Consider the following 17,878-nt stretch of genomic DNA (forward strand, 5'->3'; position numbering starts at 1 on the left):
AGTAGTTAAATGACTGAATAAATAAATAAATAAAAAATTATACATCACAACACTGAGCTAATGTCACTACCAGCCTTTAGGGCTCCAGGCATCCTCTCCAGGGCCCCTGCTTGTATATGCTTCATCGCCCAAGTTCATGCTTATGCTACTAAGGTGATCAAAACTTGTTAGAGATTTGGGATGCATGGCTAGGCTTAAAAGGCCCCAATGGCTGTTAGTTTCTTAGGTATGTACCAGGCTATCAATTTCAATCAAAAGGCTAAGGCTTCTACTGCCATACAAAGCTCCATTATCTGATTTATACTATAACTAAAAGGCAAACACAGCAGACCTGAAAATCCAGTATAAAAAATAATCCAAATGTACTTTGTTTCCGTTATTAAATACTGAGTGTTCCGTTCACAAATGATATTCCGTTTGTAAAAACTGGTTTATTAGCATGCAACAAGTAAGCGCTTTCACATTAGCTTCATCAGACCGTTAAGATTCAAAGACTTATCAATTACAAACCTTTTATATAAAACAATGACGTATTAATGAATGAAGCTGCCTTCAATTACTCATTTAAAGGTGTATTTACAACCACCACAATAAACCTCCTTCTATAATTTAAAATATTTTCCATTCACATGAATAGATGTACTAATCGTATAATACATTTAAAATGCCACTATTGTTAATATCAATTTTACGATATATGTTAAAAACTACGAAAGATTGTGAATGCTTAATAGCAAGTTGATAGCTCACTTAGTTAATCCTATAATTATACATTTCCTTCTATCTGACTAAAATACAGTCACAATACAGTGAAAGCCTTTTGGAGGCTACTATATACATTTGTTAGCTACACGTTATTATATGCAGTATATACCTAATACACTCTTCATAACTTAAATGTACACTCGCATAGTAATGATCTTACTATTACAGCTAACCTGCGTCTCTTTCTAGAGACTGCATATACTAGAGCCAACTTGGGCATCAGCCAATATAAGGATGGTGCAAACCCTGGACAAGCGTACATGAGAACTACCATACATTTTCACCCATTACAACACTGCCCAAACACAAGCTTCTCAAGCTAGGAGAGCTCCAGATACATAAATAACGCACCGACACATGTCGATTATCATGGCATCATTGCTGGCAATAGTATGTTGCAAAATAAAAGCCTATATTCTTAACGATCCTCCAAAATCCATTAACCTTCTTAATGGATTCATTATAGTACCATAAAACTCAATCAGAGATAAGGGCTCAATTCCTACTTATGTCCACTACTGTAAAAATACTTATTAAGACATACCACAGAGTCCGGCAAGCTGTCTAAAGAATATCTTTTCAGATTCATGTAGTGCAATACATGGATGTATTTAACAGATGAAATGTGCACGGTGCCGACTCTAGTCTGGAGTTACTCAACATCAAATTGATATTCTACATAGGCCAGTTCTCATTACATTACTACTGGTTAAAAAAATGTATATACTGCTTCTGTTGTTCCTATGCTTGATGAAAAATCCAGTGACGCTATAAGCGCCTTCAAAACAGACTCTCTATAATACAATAAATACTTTACAAATAACAAAATGAGTTGAAAATTCAACTCTGGAACTAACCGGAGAATAATATTGTAAGTTCATATTGACAATAAATAATATCTCACATATGTTGGATACTATATAAATGGCATTACTTAAAAGATGACAAAAAGTATAAGCTATGCCTAAAATAAATGTGAGAATGAATAGTAAATTTGATGCAACAACTTGTCACGTCCTCAATAACAAATAGAATAGAGATAGTAATAAACTATAAAAAAATATATATATTTATCTATTGTTATGTAATTCATATATAAAAAAGGGACCTAACAAGGGTATGGTACAGGAAAACATAATGACTTATACAACATCCTACTCTGAACTCTTCCCTAAGGGATCCAAAATTTGATGAATCATACTAATATTACTTGGGTGGATTATGGCTGTTAATAAATACCATAAACTAATCACCCACATATATTTTTAGCATAAATTATCACAGAATAGGATACTTAATTATGGTACGGTGGTAAAAAGGGATACAATGGTAAGGGAGTTTACATCATATTTCATCATATTTCTACTTAGCAACAAGGCGTCTTGCGACTGCGGTGGTGGTGCTACGGTAGCATTGTCGCCTCACAGTTAGATGTTGCCTGTTCGATCCTCAGTTAGAGCGTCTTCTGTGTGGTGACATGCGTGAACGGGCGTTCCTTCGTTGAAGGTTGTGCGGTAGGCCCAGCAAGCCAGCACGTAAAACTCTACTGCCAATCATTAGCGGACCAGAGTTCCGCTGTGGCGACCCCTAACCGGGAAAAAGCCGAAAGACACAAACAACGCGTCTGGCCTTTAATATGGGCTTAATTGATGCCCTATCATTTAGCCCTTTACCTTTGTCTGCCCTCATTCTCATAATCCATTTAATTTCTTTATTTTCTGTAGTATTCCATATGTTACCCTCTCTGATATCAGGAGTAACTAAATCTATTACTTTAAACCGAAAAAAATGTTCTTGGCCATGTGCCATGATATGTTTGGCCCTGGGCATTTGTAGTATGACGTATCCTAATGGCATATAGGTGTTCTCTAATTCTAATACGAAGTGTCCTGTCCATTTTGCCAACATAATAAGATTGACATATTTGGCAGACAGCTAGGTATACTACATGCTCAGTACCACAGTCTGCAGAAACATAAAACTTATAATGATATCCCGTATCTGGGTGAACAAAGCTATCTCCAGTATCAATAGATATACAGAAATTACATTTACCACAACTGTGGGTACCCATGTGGGAGTATTGACTGACAGTCACTACTGGTTGACATAGCAATCTTCTTAAATTTGTTTTATTCTTGTATTGAAATTGGGGTTTTTCTCCTACTATATTCTTTATGTCCTCATCTATGGTTAGGATACGCCAATGTCTACTGATTAAATCCGTTAATTCTCTATTATCATTAGTATAGTACATTGGCATTTTAAGTTGCGATGTTATATCTGCTGGTCGTTGATACGACTGCACCTGTGCCGAACAATATGGAGCTGGTCTACCTTCCCTAAGTTGATTAATGCTCTGTAACCCTATACTAATTTCAGGTTCTTTATACGCACGCTGGATAAGTCTTTGAAATAATTAACTTCTTGTTGATAACCTGCTTCTGTTGCGTTTAACCGTGATATTCTCATATTTTGCCCTTTTATAATATTGTCAAATATATGAGCCGGATGCATACTTTGATGGTGAAGGTATGTATTCCTATAGCATTTCTTCCGGTATACTCCTGTGTTGACCTGAGTATTCATTACTCTTTCCACATATACATCTAAATATTCTATTCTGGTATTTGAGTAATTAGAGGTAAATTTCAAGAATGTAGTCATATTGTTCATATGCATTATGTACCTCTCCAATTCTTCTACATTACCTTCCCAAATAAAAAAGACGTGGTCTACAAAACGTCAATAAAAATGAATCAGTTCTTGGTGCCATATATTACTAAAAAGCTCTTCTTCTTCCCATAGAGCTAGGAACATGTTGGCGTAGCTATTGGCACATGAAGTGCCCATAGCCATGCCATCACGTTAAATATAGATGTTGTTGTCATACACAAAAACATTATTTTCCAATATTATTTCTAGGAACATACTAATTAAATCTATTTTCTGTTCTGTGTATTCACTATGTTTGACTAAGTATTTTTCAGTGGTGTCTACACCTAGTTCATTGGGTATAATAGTAAACAAGGTTCGCACATCCAATGTTACAAATAACATGTTAGTCTGAAATTCAGTTTGATCAAAAAATTCATATAGATTCAATAAAAATTGTTTGGTGTCCCTCAGTATATATTCAGTTTTATCTATCAACGGTCTAAGGTGTCTTTCCACATATGAGAAAGGTTCCGTACTCCATCCCCTAGCAGAGACTATTGGTCTCATGGGGGGATTCTCACCATCTTTATGTACCTTTGGTATCGCTTTTATAGTAGGATATTCAACTTCAAGAAATCTGGCTAATTCTGTATCTATGACATGACTATTAACCATGTCTACTATAGTGTAATATATATTAGACTTAATATGGCCCAATTTATCATCTATGGTTACACAGTATCTATGATCACTGAGCATGTCTATCATAGATTTGTGATATTTTATCTTGTCCATTATAACTAGGGATCCACCCTTATCAGCTGGTCTGAAAATTACTGTATCATCCTGCTCTAATCTACACAATGCTTTCCTTTCATTAGGTTTCAAATTGTTCCTAGCGTTTTTCTTGGATGTCAATATTGCCTGGTCTCTATCATATTTCGGATACACATCATCTTCAACAAAGTTGTAAAATGCTTCTACTAAAGGATGGTTTTGTGGTGTATATTCACTTGGCCTCTTGAAGGTATGGTGGTAATCAACTTCCCTATTTCCATATTGATATCTAAGCATAACATTTCTAATAAATAATTTCACATCAGTCAACACATCTGTAAGTTGATTATTTGCTGTTGGGATAACACTCAGTCCCTTATTAAGTACATTAACTTCATCATTATCCAACTTTCTATGGGAAATGTTCCATATCAAGCAGTCTTCATCTGATGCCGCATCTTTTTTAGGGTTTGGTTGGTCCCCCTCTCTCCTGAAAACTACCGTTTTTGCCGGCCTCAACTCATCGAGCGATCTCTCCTGGCCCCCTTCTCCATAGCTATGGGAAGGGGGAAACTTGGAAAATCCAAGGCATTGGACAATCCATTATGTACTTGTTGTAAATGTCCAGAGGTTTTATTATTTTTGGGCTGTACAACAGGTTAAAAAAAAAATGTTTTTGTGTATGACAACATCTATATTCAACGTCATGGCATGGCCATGGGCACTTCATGTGCCAACAGCTACGCCAACATTTTCCTAGCTTTATGGGAAGAAGAAGAGCTTTTTAGCAATATATGGCACCAAGAACGGATTCATTTTTATTGACGTTTTGTAGACGTCTTTTTTATTTGGGAAGGTAATGTAGAAGAATTGGAGAGGTACATAATGCATATGAACAATATGACTACATTCTTGAAATTTACCTCTAATTACTCAAATACCAGAATAGAATACTTAGATGTATATGTGGAAAGAGTAATGAATACTCAGGTCAACACAGGAGTATAATGGAAGAAATGCTATAGGAATACATACCTTCACCATCAAAGTATGCATCCGGCTCATATATTTAACAATATTATAAAAGGGCAAAGTATGAGAATATCACGGTTAAACGCAACAGAAGCAGGTTATCAACAATAAATTAATTATTTCAAACAAAGACTTATCAAGCGTGGGTATAAAGAACCTGAAATCAGTATAGGGTTACAGAACATTAATCAACTTAGGGAAGGTAGAGCAGCTCCGTATTACTTGGCACAGGTGCAGTCGTATCAACGACCAGCAGATATAACATCGCAACTTAAAATGCCAATGTACTATACTAATGATAATAGAGAATTAATGGATTTAATCAGTAGACATTGGCGTATCCTAACCATGGATGAGGACATAAAGAATACAGTAGGAGAAAAACCCCGATTTCAATACAAGAATAAACCAAATTTAAGAAGATTGCTATATCAACCAGTAGTGACTGTCAATCAATACTCGCACATGGGTACCCACAGTTGTGGTAAATGTAATTTCTGTATATATATTGATACTGGAGATAGCTTTGTCCACCCAGATACGGGATATCATTATAAGTTTTATGTTTCTGCAGACTGTGGTACTGAGCATGTAGTATACCTAGCGGTCTGTCAAATATGTCAATTTTATTATGTTGGCAAAACCGACAAGACACTTCGTACTAAAATTAGAGAACAACTATATGCCATTAGGATAGGTCATACTAAAAATGCCCAGGCCAAACATATCATGGCACATGGCCAAGAACATTTTTTTCGGTTTAAAGTAATAGATTTAGTTACTCCTGATATAAGAGAGGGTAACATATGGAATACTACAGAAAATAAAGAAATTAAATGGATTATGAGAATGAGGGCAGACAAAGGTAAAGGGCTAAATGATAGGGCATCAATTAAGCCCATATTAAAGGCCAGACACCTTGTTGCCAAGTAGAAATATGATGGAAACTCCCTTACCATTGTATCCCTTTTTACCACCGTACCATAATTAAGTATCCTATTCTGTGATAATTTATGCTAAAAATATATGTGGGTGATTAGTTTATGGTATTTATTAACAGCCATAATCCACTCAAGTAATATTAGTATGATTCATCAAATTTTGGATCCCTTAGGGAAGAGTTCAGAGTAGGACGTTATATAAGTCATTATGTTTTCCTGTACCATACCCTTGTTAGGCCCCTTTTTATATATGAATTACATAACAATACATAAATATATATATTTTTTATAGTTTATTACTATATTCTATTTGTTATTCAGGACGTGACAAGTTGTTGCATCGAATTTACTATTCATTCTCACATTTATTTTAGGCATAGCTTATACTTTTTGTCATCTTTTAAGTAATGCCATTTATATAGTATCCAACATATGTGAGATATTATTTATTGTCAATATGAACTTACAATATTATTCTCCGGTTAGTTCCAGAGTTGAATTTTCAACTCATTTTGTTATTTGTAAAGTATTTATCGTATTATAGAGAGTCTGTTTTGAAGGTGCTTATAGCGTCACTGAATTTTTCATCAAGCATAGGAACAACAGAAGGGTATATAAAATTTTTTAACCAGTAGTAACGTAATGAGAACTGGCCTAAGTAGGAACGTCAATTTGATGTTGAGAAACTCCAGACTAGAGTCGGCACCGTGCACATTTCATCTATTAAATAAATTCATGTACTGCACTACATGAATCTGAGAAGATATTCTTTAGACTGCTTTCCGGACTCTGTGGTACGTCTTAATAAGTATTTTTACAGTAGTGGACATAATTAGGAATTGAATCCTTATCTCCGATTGAGTTTTATGGTACTATAATGAATCCATTAAGAAGGTTAATGAATTTTGGAGGATCGTTAAGAATATAGGCTTTTATTTTACAACATACTATTGCCAGCAGTGATGCCATGATAATCGACATGTGTCGGTGCGTTATTTATGTATCTGGAGCACTCCTAGCTTGTGAAGCTTGTGTTTGGGCAGTGTTGTAATGGGTGAAAATGTATGGTAGTTCTCATGTACGCTTGTCCAGGGTTTGCACCATCCTTATATTGGCTGATGCCCAAGTTGGCTCTAGTATATGCAGTCTCTAGAAAGAGACGCTGGTTAGCTGTAATAGTAAGATCATTACTATGCGAGTGTACGTTTAAGTTATGAAGAGTGTATTAGGTATATACTGCATATAATAACGTGTAGCTACCAAATGTATATAGTAGCCTCCAAAAGGCTTTCACTGTATTGTGACGGTATTTTAGTCAGATAGTTAATCCTATAATTATACATTTCCTTCTAAGTGAGCTATCAACTTGCTATTAAGCATGCACAATCTTTCGTAGTTTTTAACATATATCGTAAAATTGATATTAACAATAATGGCATTTTAAATGTATTATATGATTAGTACATCTATTCATGTGAATGGAAAATATTTTAAATTATAGAAGGAGGTTTATCGTGGTGGTTGTAAATACACCTTTAAATGAGTAATTGAAGGCAGCTTCATTCATTAATACGTCATTGTTTTATATAAAAGGTGTGTAATTGATAAGTGTTTGAATCTTAACAGTTTGATGAAGCTAATGTGAAAGCGCTTACTTATTGCATGCTAATAAACCAGTTTTTACAAACGGAATATTATTTGTGAACGGAATGCTCAGTATTTAATAATGGAAACAAAGTACATTTGGATTATTTTTTATACTGGATTTTCAGGTCTGCTGTGTTTGCCTTTTGGCTATATTTATTGGACTGAACTATTTTTATTCAGTGAAAACCAAGAGGTATTCACCTTGTTGGGAGCTGATATATTATTTTTTCTGATTTATACTATGTTTACTCAACTTGGTCCTGCTCCGGCTTTGAAACCCAAGATGTGCTTCATCACAACAAAGTCTAATGTGTTTGTTGTTAAGGTCTATTCCCCACAGGTCATCATTAGATGTATGCCCAGAATAAGTTCCACCAGAATAACGCACCAGGTGAACTCGATTTTGATAGCTGTATGACCTGAATTAACTGGATGGTAACATTTTTGCCAGAGATTTTTTTAGTACCACTGGATCTTTATCATATCTGGCTTAGCTAAGCGCACCTTCAGAATGAGTGCTGAAAAATTATCCTTGGTATCTCTCTGGCTGCTATAGAACATTTCTGAGCTAAGCCTGCAACAGAAATTTCAACTTGAAGGCTCTGTCTTTGTGCAGGGGGCAGAATGTAGCCCTTCTCTTTGAAAAATGACTCCCAGGTCCACAGTCCAGTAGACCACATTCACCCTATCTGTTAGCAGGCTTGACTTTAGAAGGTTTGATGAGAACACCAAGTTGGTAGGCAGTCCTTTGTTATAAACAGGGATCTCATAATACACTCCAAAAATGGACACTGAAATAAGCCATTCTTCCATGTAAAGACAAATGTGCATAGTATGTATCATCCAAAATACATAACCACAGCTAGGCGCTTGATAAATACCCACAATGCTATGGGCAAAATGAATGGCAGAAAGGTAAACCGAAAATTATTCTTGCCCACCATGAGTCTCAAGCACTGCCTGTGGTCACAGTACAGATGTGCATACTGGCATTCTTTGAATTCCAAAATGACCAAAAACTTTTCTGGTAACAATTACAGGAAACAAAGTGAACATCTTCAATTTAGTAATCTTTAACAGTTTGTTCAACCTGCATGAGTCTAGATTGGATCTCCAAGATGCATCCTTTTTCAGGACCAAGAAACATGAACTTTCTCCCCTGCATTACAGGCACTCAAGCTGCTTTGGTACCTACACAACCAGATACAGCTCATCCCAATGAACTGTAAGAGTAATCATAAAGGGTAGGACTGCACAGAATTAACATGAGGACTGCACAGAATTAACATGAAACCCACTTATCAGAGGGTAGGCCCAGCCTACAATCCAAGAACTGAGTTAGCTTGAGTCTCAAAATATGGGAAGGGGATGACATATGGAAGGGTAGGGAGCTTGGGGCATGCTCATTAGTAACGAGGGAATTCTCAAAGGGGACATGACTATCCACTTTTGCCTTGCAGCCTTCCTTTGCCTCTGCCTAGCCTTGATGCCTGTTTTTCTCATAAGCATTTGTCTGTTAAAAATGTTCTGCAATCCTCTGCTTAACACAAACGGCAACTGTTTGACTGGCTAGTTTCTAATATATCTTTGAACAGGATAGTGAAAGTTTCACCAATTCAATTGTTTTGCCTCATTCCTCCAACCTTTTAAAATCTTCATGACAAAGAAGCCCAGACAAGCATCTCCTTACCCCAGGATACTACCAAAAGCTGGTCTTTACTATCATTTAGCAAAGGCTGCAGTTAATCTAGGTATCACTTCTAACTACCATCCCAGTGGTAGGTGTTTTGCTGCAGGCATCCATAACATCATTATGCTTATTACCATGCTTGTCCACCCTAAAGGCATCTGGGGCACTTTGCACAAGTTATCATGTTAAGTTTCATCTGTGATGTTTGAAGCCGTCTTTAATTTGCTTGAGGCTCTCTACCTGTTACTTTAAAATATGTGTTTAGCAATCAACTGCTGTAAGTGCAAAAGTGTTAGAGGTACAGACTTTCGTGCCAAAACATTGCTTCTGCTCTTTTTACTATTGAGGAGCATATTTAGACTTACAGCCACCTACACTTCTGGCAAAACTACCTCTGGGTTTTATACAGGTATCTGAACTCCTGCTTGTTGCTCAGGGGCAAGCAGCTGGGAATTTAGGCCTAAGGAGGCCGATTCACTGGTACTCTCAATTACGTAAAGCAGCAGAGTTACAGTAGTGTGCTCTGACTCATCCATGCACACAACAACTACCTACACAGTCTGACACCGCCACCATCTCGTTCAAACCCTACTTGGCAGTGCTCCCACATAACATTCACTGTGTCTACAAATTGCATCTCCCAGTCAGAAGATGGCTGAAATGGTCTCACCATCCATATCATAAGCCCTTGGAGGAGAATGAAAGATCTAGAGAATGCAGGCTAAATACTCCTCTTCACCATCACATTCCAAAGAATCAAATGGTAGAGACTTTCTTCTATTCTTCGGAGGTAGGGGTAACAATGGCACTGAAGACTGTGTAGATGTAGGGTTAATCCTCTGACAGAATGCAACACATTCTTCAGTAAATGTCATGTAGTCAGAAGGTTAAACACGAAAAAAGCACCAAATCCAAACGATGGTGGACTTCCACAAAATTTATTAAAAACTGTTCGAAACGGAATAAGAACGGCCTCGAAGCCAAGGTAAAACAGGTTGTCTGAAGAAGTCTGGATATTATCTGGACGAAAAGCGCTTTACCTACTGGTTTCTTGTCTTTTGTTTTGTATTTTACCTTGGCTTCGAGGCCGTTCTTATTCCATTTCGAACAGTTTTTAATAAATTTTGTGGAAGTCCACCATTTGGATTTGGTGCTTTTTTCGTGTTTACCCTGTTTGCTGTGCGTTAATTGGTGCTAGACATGTAGTCAGAAGGTGTTAGCACAGAGGCAGACATATGCTCTCAAGGAATCAGGCACAACCTGTTGACAGAAGGCAAGGCCTCCATGACTTGGTGTCTATTACATATAGTAAAGCACAATGTACATCACGGGATCTATTACATTAACTAAGGTGACTGTTCTTGCCTGTCTCACACAAGGATCCTAAAATTATCAGACAACTCAATCAAATCAGGAAGGGCAGCTGTTAGCCTTGTAACCTGGCAATTACCACCCAGTCTGAAAGTCTCCACAATGCCCCTTGAGTTCTGTGCTGTGCAAGACAACATCTGAATCTCACTGTGTCTCCAGATGGTTGAGACCAGCCAGGTATTCCACTGGACATGAAGAAAACCCTCACTACAACTGATGCTTACAGGCACCTGTGAGACTGGTGGAGTCTTCCAGGGTCTCATGCTCCCTGTCTATGGACCTTTTAATAGGAATTTTAATAGGAATTTTCTTGAGCTGCTCTGTCTTTCATGTTTTCATACGATGAAGGCTTCTGGTAGAGAATTCATCAAAGACAAACCTAACCAGAACCAAGACATCCTAATTTCTTTTGATCTAAGCAAGCCTTAAGGTTTTTTGTTTAATTTGCCAAGATCATGCACAGTGCTCATATGAAGGCACCTAGTATTATCACCTAATCAAGAGACACTGTACATGAATACCCTTGGTGGAAACAACCTTCTGCTGGCACACCTGTTTGAATGTGTTTGAAGGAATATCACAGACTATGTAAAATTTGGAAATTTCAGTTTAATAAATACGAAATATCACTTTTTAAGAGTCAGACTGGGTAACCACAATTACAGTAATTAGGCAACTATTCAAATCCATATAAATGTTCCTAACTAAGCCAAGCTACTGCAAAGATCTAGAATAAATCTCCACTGTATTACTATGGATTCAGGATCCATGTATGTATTTAAAGGTCGACTGGTCTTGTGGATTGGAAGTAATGGTTTTACAACAATATGAATTAGCATCATGTTACAAAGACATGTGGAATGCTCCACTGAACGTTTTCACTCTTATGATTATATACAGTAACTCTTGAGTTTTTCCAGCCTTGGGGTGACAGAATATTTCTTAACCAAAAACATTCAGCACTCCTGCAGTAAATACTATATACTATATAAATCTCTCACCTCTCTCCCTCTCCCTCTCTCTCTCTCTATCTCTGGCATGCTCTGGGGATTACCCTGGAGTGGACTAAACCAAAGACAGTTGTTTTTGCTGGGGAGGGGCAAGCCCCATGCACCCTCACACCTCCTGTTAATTATAATACACCAACTCAGATATTGCATAATCTACAGGGATAGGAAATATTCTCCTACAGGGCGACTTTCAATCTTGCACATCTATCAACACCTTGTCTACACTGACCAAATGCACACACACACACAAACACAAATATACACACGTGTCTATACATATATATATATATATATATATATATATATATATATATATATATACACACACACACATACGTGTGTGTGTGTGTGTGTGTGAGAGAGAGAGAGAGTGTGTGTGTGTGTGTGTGTGTGTGTGTGTGTATATAATATATATATATATATATATATATATATATATATATATATATATATATATATATATGTATATGGGTCTACCTGACAACGCCGACGATGAGAACACCGACACCAGAAGATCGAAAACTGTGATGACTGACGGATGAAAACCCCAAAGCTGAGAACACTGACATGTGAAAAGGCTGTGTAAGTATGCGGTAGTGACGGACGTTAGGGTTAGTGTGCGAGTAAGGTAAGTGTGCGATATTGACGGACTCTAGGGATAGGGGTGGGTTAAGTGAGTTAGGGTTAGGGCGCGGGTTAGGTGAGTGTGCGATAGTGACAGTCTTTAGGGTTAGGGGCGGGTTAAGTGAGTTAGGGTTAGGGCATGGGTTAGGTGAGTGTGCGACAATGACAGTCTTTAGGGTTAGGGGCGGGTTAAGTGAGTTAGGGTTAGGGCGCGGGTTAGGTGAGTGTGCGATAGTGACAGTCTTCAGGGTTAGGGGCGGGTTAAGTGAGTTAGGGTTAGGGAGCGGGTTAGGTGAGTGTGCGATAGTGACAGACCTTAGGGTTAGGGTTTGGGTTAAGGTTATAGATAGTTGTGTATGTAAGGTTTAGTGTGGGTTTGTAAGGATTTTGGTGTGCTTGTGTTGTGTGTGTGCTTTTTGGACAGGGGATTTGTTTTGTTTGTTGATTGTCGGGATTGTGGTGTGTCGGGCATGTGAGGTTTCGTGTTTGTGAACTTTCGGTTATGTGGTGTCGGTGATTTCGTTGTCGGTGTTGTAATGCATCGGTGTTGTCAGGTAGACCCATATATATATATATATATATATATATATATATACACACATATATATATATATACACATATATTTATATACACATATATCTATATCTATAAAATATGGGACTCAGACATCCTGAAGAAACAGAATGCAGATATCCAATAGATCAGCACCATTTGGTGAACGTAGACAACTGGTTGACAGATGTCCAAGATCGAAAGTCCCCTGGTAGGAGACGCACATAATACACTTTACTATATTTTTTTACAAAATGAGACTTAATATTTTGAGTCCATCATCATCAGACAGCAGTCCACCAATATGGGACAAAAAAAATGATGCTTGTTCAAAACCCATTACCCCTTAAAACCACTTGAGAAGACATCATTATACAAAAATACTTGACCACTTACTTGCATGGATTTCAACCTGCATATCAGTGTTTTACAGCTGCTCTTAATTTGTAGCCATGTTCTCCAGTAAGGGTGTGCATATGAAGTTGCCCCCATTCTTTAACTATGGTCTCTAATGTAGTCATAGGTGCAAGAATTACTGACAGAAGTTTAGGGACTCAATAAGGCAGTATCTGACCACATATAGTTGTTTAAATTGATAAAAGATTTGTAAGATGAACGTGTAAAGACACTTGCTATGTCACTTAAAACAGTAAAAAATGAAAAACACAGGGGACTCGTTATACACACACAGCACTTAATGGTTTCATTAATATAGGTAAATACCAAAATAAATTTCCTTTAATCATTCGTATAGAAAATAAGAAAGGCTAGTGTGCCTTAGCATATTCAGCTGACAGATTTCCTAATGAACAGTGAAAATGACTGTTTCTATCTGTTTAAAAGCAATGTATTTTAATGAATCTCTATAAAATTATTCTGGCAACTGACATCTTTCCCTCTGTGTTCCTAGCTGAATACACTGTTGAAGACTGTATGTGAAACTGATAAACTTGGACGGAAGCAGTGCTACTATAATTAGAAAACCCCAGTCTCCAGCAAATGTATATTTAGTCTAGGTTAGGTTTATATAGTCATCTGTCACAGTGACTACACATATCCTGGTGATGAAGATACTGTCCCGAGTTAAACCTTAGCAATCATCTAGTCCTGGACTGGTTTATAAGAAAGAAAATGGTAGCCAGTGAAATAGCCACGAGTCTGAAGAATGATGGCAGGACCTCAAAGGTAATACACACACTCTCTCCTGGCACACCCTGCAATGCTAGCACCGAACATATGCAAAGGCAAAGCACATGTATAATATGTGGGCATGCACTGTGAACAGACTAAACACTGGCAAATGCAACACACATGCAGAAAAATCCAGAAATGACCTGTGAATGGACTGCATACATACAAAAGCATCACACACATATATTCTGACAGGACTGGTCTCCGAATGGACTGTATCTGGAAGACAGGCACATGACAAAGGGCCACATAAAAAAAACAATTATGCTTCAGGGCATGGTAGGATAAAAGACAAACAGTACTGCATCTTCTGGAAAAACAGATCCTGGTTGTGCATAGGAAATCATGCATTTCCCACCTCTGAAACAAATACTCATACACAACACTTCACTATGACATCTTGAAATGATTAGGATGGCTGTACAGTACTTATCTTACCTCTTGTGCACCTCTTCCAACTCCTCTTCCTTTTCCCTTGTTAATCTCTCCAGTTCCAGCCGATGACGTGCCCTCATCTCAGATGCCTCAAGTTTTAACCGCTTATTTTCTTCTTCTGTGATGACCAACCTATCTGCAAACTCCTGACGTATGACCTCTGACAAGCTGTTCCGCTCTTCTGTCAATCTGTCTTTAATCTGTAAGAAATTATCAACATTTATGTACTAACACCCTCTTTAAATTGAGTAATTTAAGTGTAATTAAGGCGTTAGTAACAAAATGTAATTCAAATAATTTAACTGGGAAATACAAGTTACTTTTTATGGACTAAAGTCTATGTAAACAGAATGGCACTGTGCTCCATACACTTCAATGTCAGCACCTATTACCTTTGTACTGCAGCCCTCCAGGTAAGGAAGACCTAAAGCTGTCAAACCAAGCTGAGTGATGTAATGAGACCCCCTTATGTTCCAGGACAAGGCAACAAGTTAAGTCAAAACATATTTTCAGGTAATAACAATGCCAAGACTCAAGCCATGCCAGAAGATGATCAAAAAAGAAGTGACTAATTTATGGACAACTGGTAAAGCAATGCAAATCGTCATCTTAAAATGAGAGAAAGGCAGAAAATCCACTTTAATTTCTCACTGTGCTGTTTTGGTGCCACTGAAGAAATCACACTTGCGGACAAATTACAAAAACCACTGAAATCAGAACAAGAGGAGTAGGTCAATATCAGGATAATGAACACAATCTCACCTTTAAAATGCAGCTTCTCAAATAAATATTTCTTATAAGGATCCAATATTATCAGCACCACCTACAAAAATCCATAAGCACAGATTACAGACCAAAGGGGAAAGAGAAAAACAGTGATGGATGTAAACAGGTATCCACATAAACTGTGATTCTGCTCTGTCCTCCAGTGGCAGCAAAATTAGTAACATAATTCTAATCAGAAAAGGTTGCATGCGCCAAACAGAGGGTACCAAAAGGAGGACTAAAAAAGGAATCAATCTTTCTGGAAATGCATCATTGCAAAACTTGACATAGACAGAGGTAAAATACATGAGACAGAGACAATATTTTACTTTTGAACTGGACACAAAAAGCTTCCTTCTAAAACATTTATATTGCTAACTGAAGTAACAGCTAGATTCTTACATTATCATTTAAGGGACATCCTGTCAACTAGGTCAAGTTTACCCAATCTTCCTTTGGCTTTTCCCTTCTCAGAAACTGCCACTCTAGGCTAGAAGTCAACCAGTTTACTCCCAACCACCAAGTGGGCAAATACCAGAAAAATATATATACATATCTGCACTGTTTAAAAAGCCAGATACCTAAACATTACTTGCCCAAATTATTGGCAACTCCAGCAATTGGAGGACTCTGCTACCAAGCAGAGGAAACTGCGTCCCACAAACTAAAGCCAGTTTGCAAATATAACAGATATTCTTAAGGAATTAGTTGATGCAGGAGATCTTCAGAAAAAGATCAAATAACTGCATTCATCAATTCATAAATCAATTTGCCACTTTTTCCACAGAAGCTCCTACACTTTGAGGTGTGACAACTTGGTGACTGAGCATATTACTACATGCTGCATCACTACATAAGTGTGCATAGCTCCTGAACCCAACAGTTCACCTCCAAAAGACCAAAAAAGCATGCTTACTGCACAGCAAAGAAAAGAACAGTTAAGATCAGAAACCTATACTGTTAATAAGTTATATTCAAGTATATACTTGATTGATTTACAGAAAGTTCCACAAACAGATACTGGACAGAGAGGCTGTCTTACTGCAGGTGCATACTTCTCAACTTAACAGACATCGGAAATAGGCACAAAGACTACTGAAATGTAAATGCATCCAATCAAAATTTGGACACATAATTAGTACAAATTAAACATAATTAATTGCAAATAACTCTGAACGCCCAGTATGACTATGGGATACTCCTCCAAAACCAAGTTTAAAATACTGAAAGTGAAAACAACAAACATACAGCCATATTATTCTATCTTTATTGTGATGTGAGAATATCACAGAAATAGCTTCTTTCTCTTACTGCACTACCTGTTCTGTTTCTGATGCATATGGTTGGAATTCAAAAATTGGTTGTGCAATGTGCAGCATAAAACAGCACAAGTACTGATCACGCACAAGTTGTGGGAGATTCAAGGGCACCAGTTGCACAAAAGTGTAGTGGTTGAAATTTCAAGATACACAACACATGCAGTACATCATGGATGCTGTAATTTATAGAGTACAATACACCACGGTAGCCATGTTAGCCAGAGCTGCAGGGTGGGGTAGTTGGAATTGGTAAATATTTTTATGATAATATTTTAGAGTTATTAAATGACAGCAGCACATACATGGATGGCAATGAACAGGGATGAAGTGAATAAGATTATTGTTAATGTGAACAGTAATGTCTATAATATGCATTTAGATGTTTATATATAGGTCCCCTTCAGTAGATCAAACTTTTAAAAGTTTGAACCTCATATGGTGGAGACCATATTATCGAACATTTAAAAGTTTGAATGGACTGAATGTAGATCCCCAAACGTGCGGAACGGGAAGATTTCTCTTTTTCACAATATAGTGTGATCTCGGAGTTGGTATATTTAAGTAGCGGGGGCTATAGGGGGGCTTGCCCCCCTGCTACAAACGTTTCTTTTTTTTTGTACTTCAGTGTTCGAACTTTTAAATGTTCGATGTTATGGTCTTGGCCAAATGAGGTTCGAACATTTAAAAGTTCGATCTACTAAAGTAGATCCATATATATATATATATATAGATCTACTAAAGTAGATCCATATATATATATATATATATATATATATATATATATATATATATATATATATATATATATATGCGTCTGTGTGTGTGTTTGTGTGTGTGTGTGTGTGTGTGTGTGTGTGTGTGTGTGTGTGTGTGTGTGTGCTGAATTACTTTCAAACCCCACCCCTATTACAATGGTGTATTATGGCTTACCAAAAATCCTTAAGAATTTGAACAAACACCATACAATATCAACTGTTTCAGAAAGGAGATAACAGAACTTTTACCTAATTTTTTAAAGAATAAGTTGAAGGATGTTTCGGAGAGATTTAGAAGTTACATAAAAGACAGCACTGATTCTTTAAAACAGTTACATATGTGTT

At 37.1% G+C, this 17,878-nt stretch overlaps 1 protein-coding gene across 3 annotated transcripts in view; it reads right to left on the reverse strand.

The window, feature by feature from the left end:
• CEP131 (centrosomal protein 131) overlaps positions 1 to 17,878 on the reverse strand; it is a 1,433,457-nt gene that overhangs the window by 123,178 nt on the left and 1,292,401 nt on the right. For all 3 annotated transcript variants that reach the window (XM_044085078.1, XM_044085077.1, XM_044085076.1), the window contains one exon: positions 14,698 to 14,894. In XM_044085078.1, the coding sequence (XP_043941013.1) occupies positions 14,698 to 14,894 (197 nt within the window). The remainder of the gene's footprint in view (positions 1 to 14,697; positions 14,895 to 17,878) is intronic.

The sequence above is a fragment of the Protopterus annectens genome, chromosome 10.part0 (assembly GCF_019279795.1).
Source record: "Protopterus annectens isolate FY-2018-M chromosome 10.part0, PAN1.0, whole genome shotgun sequence".
Classification (NCBI taxonomy): domain Eukaryota; kingdom Metazoa; phylum Chordata; order Ceratodontiformes; family Protopteridae; genus Protopterus; species Protopterus annectens.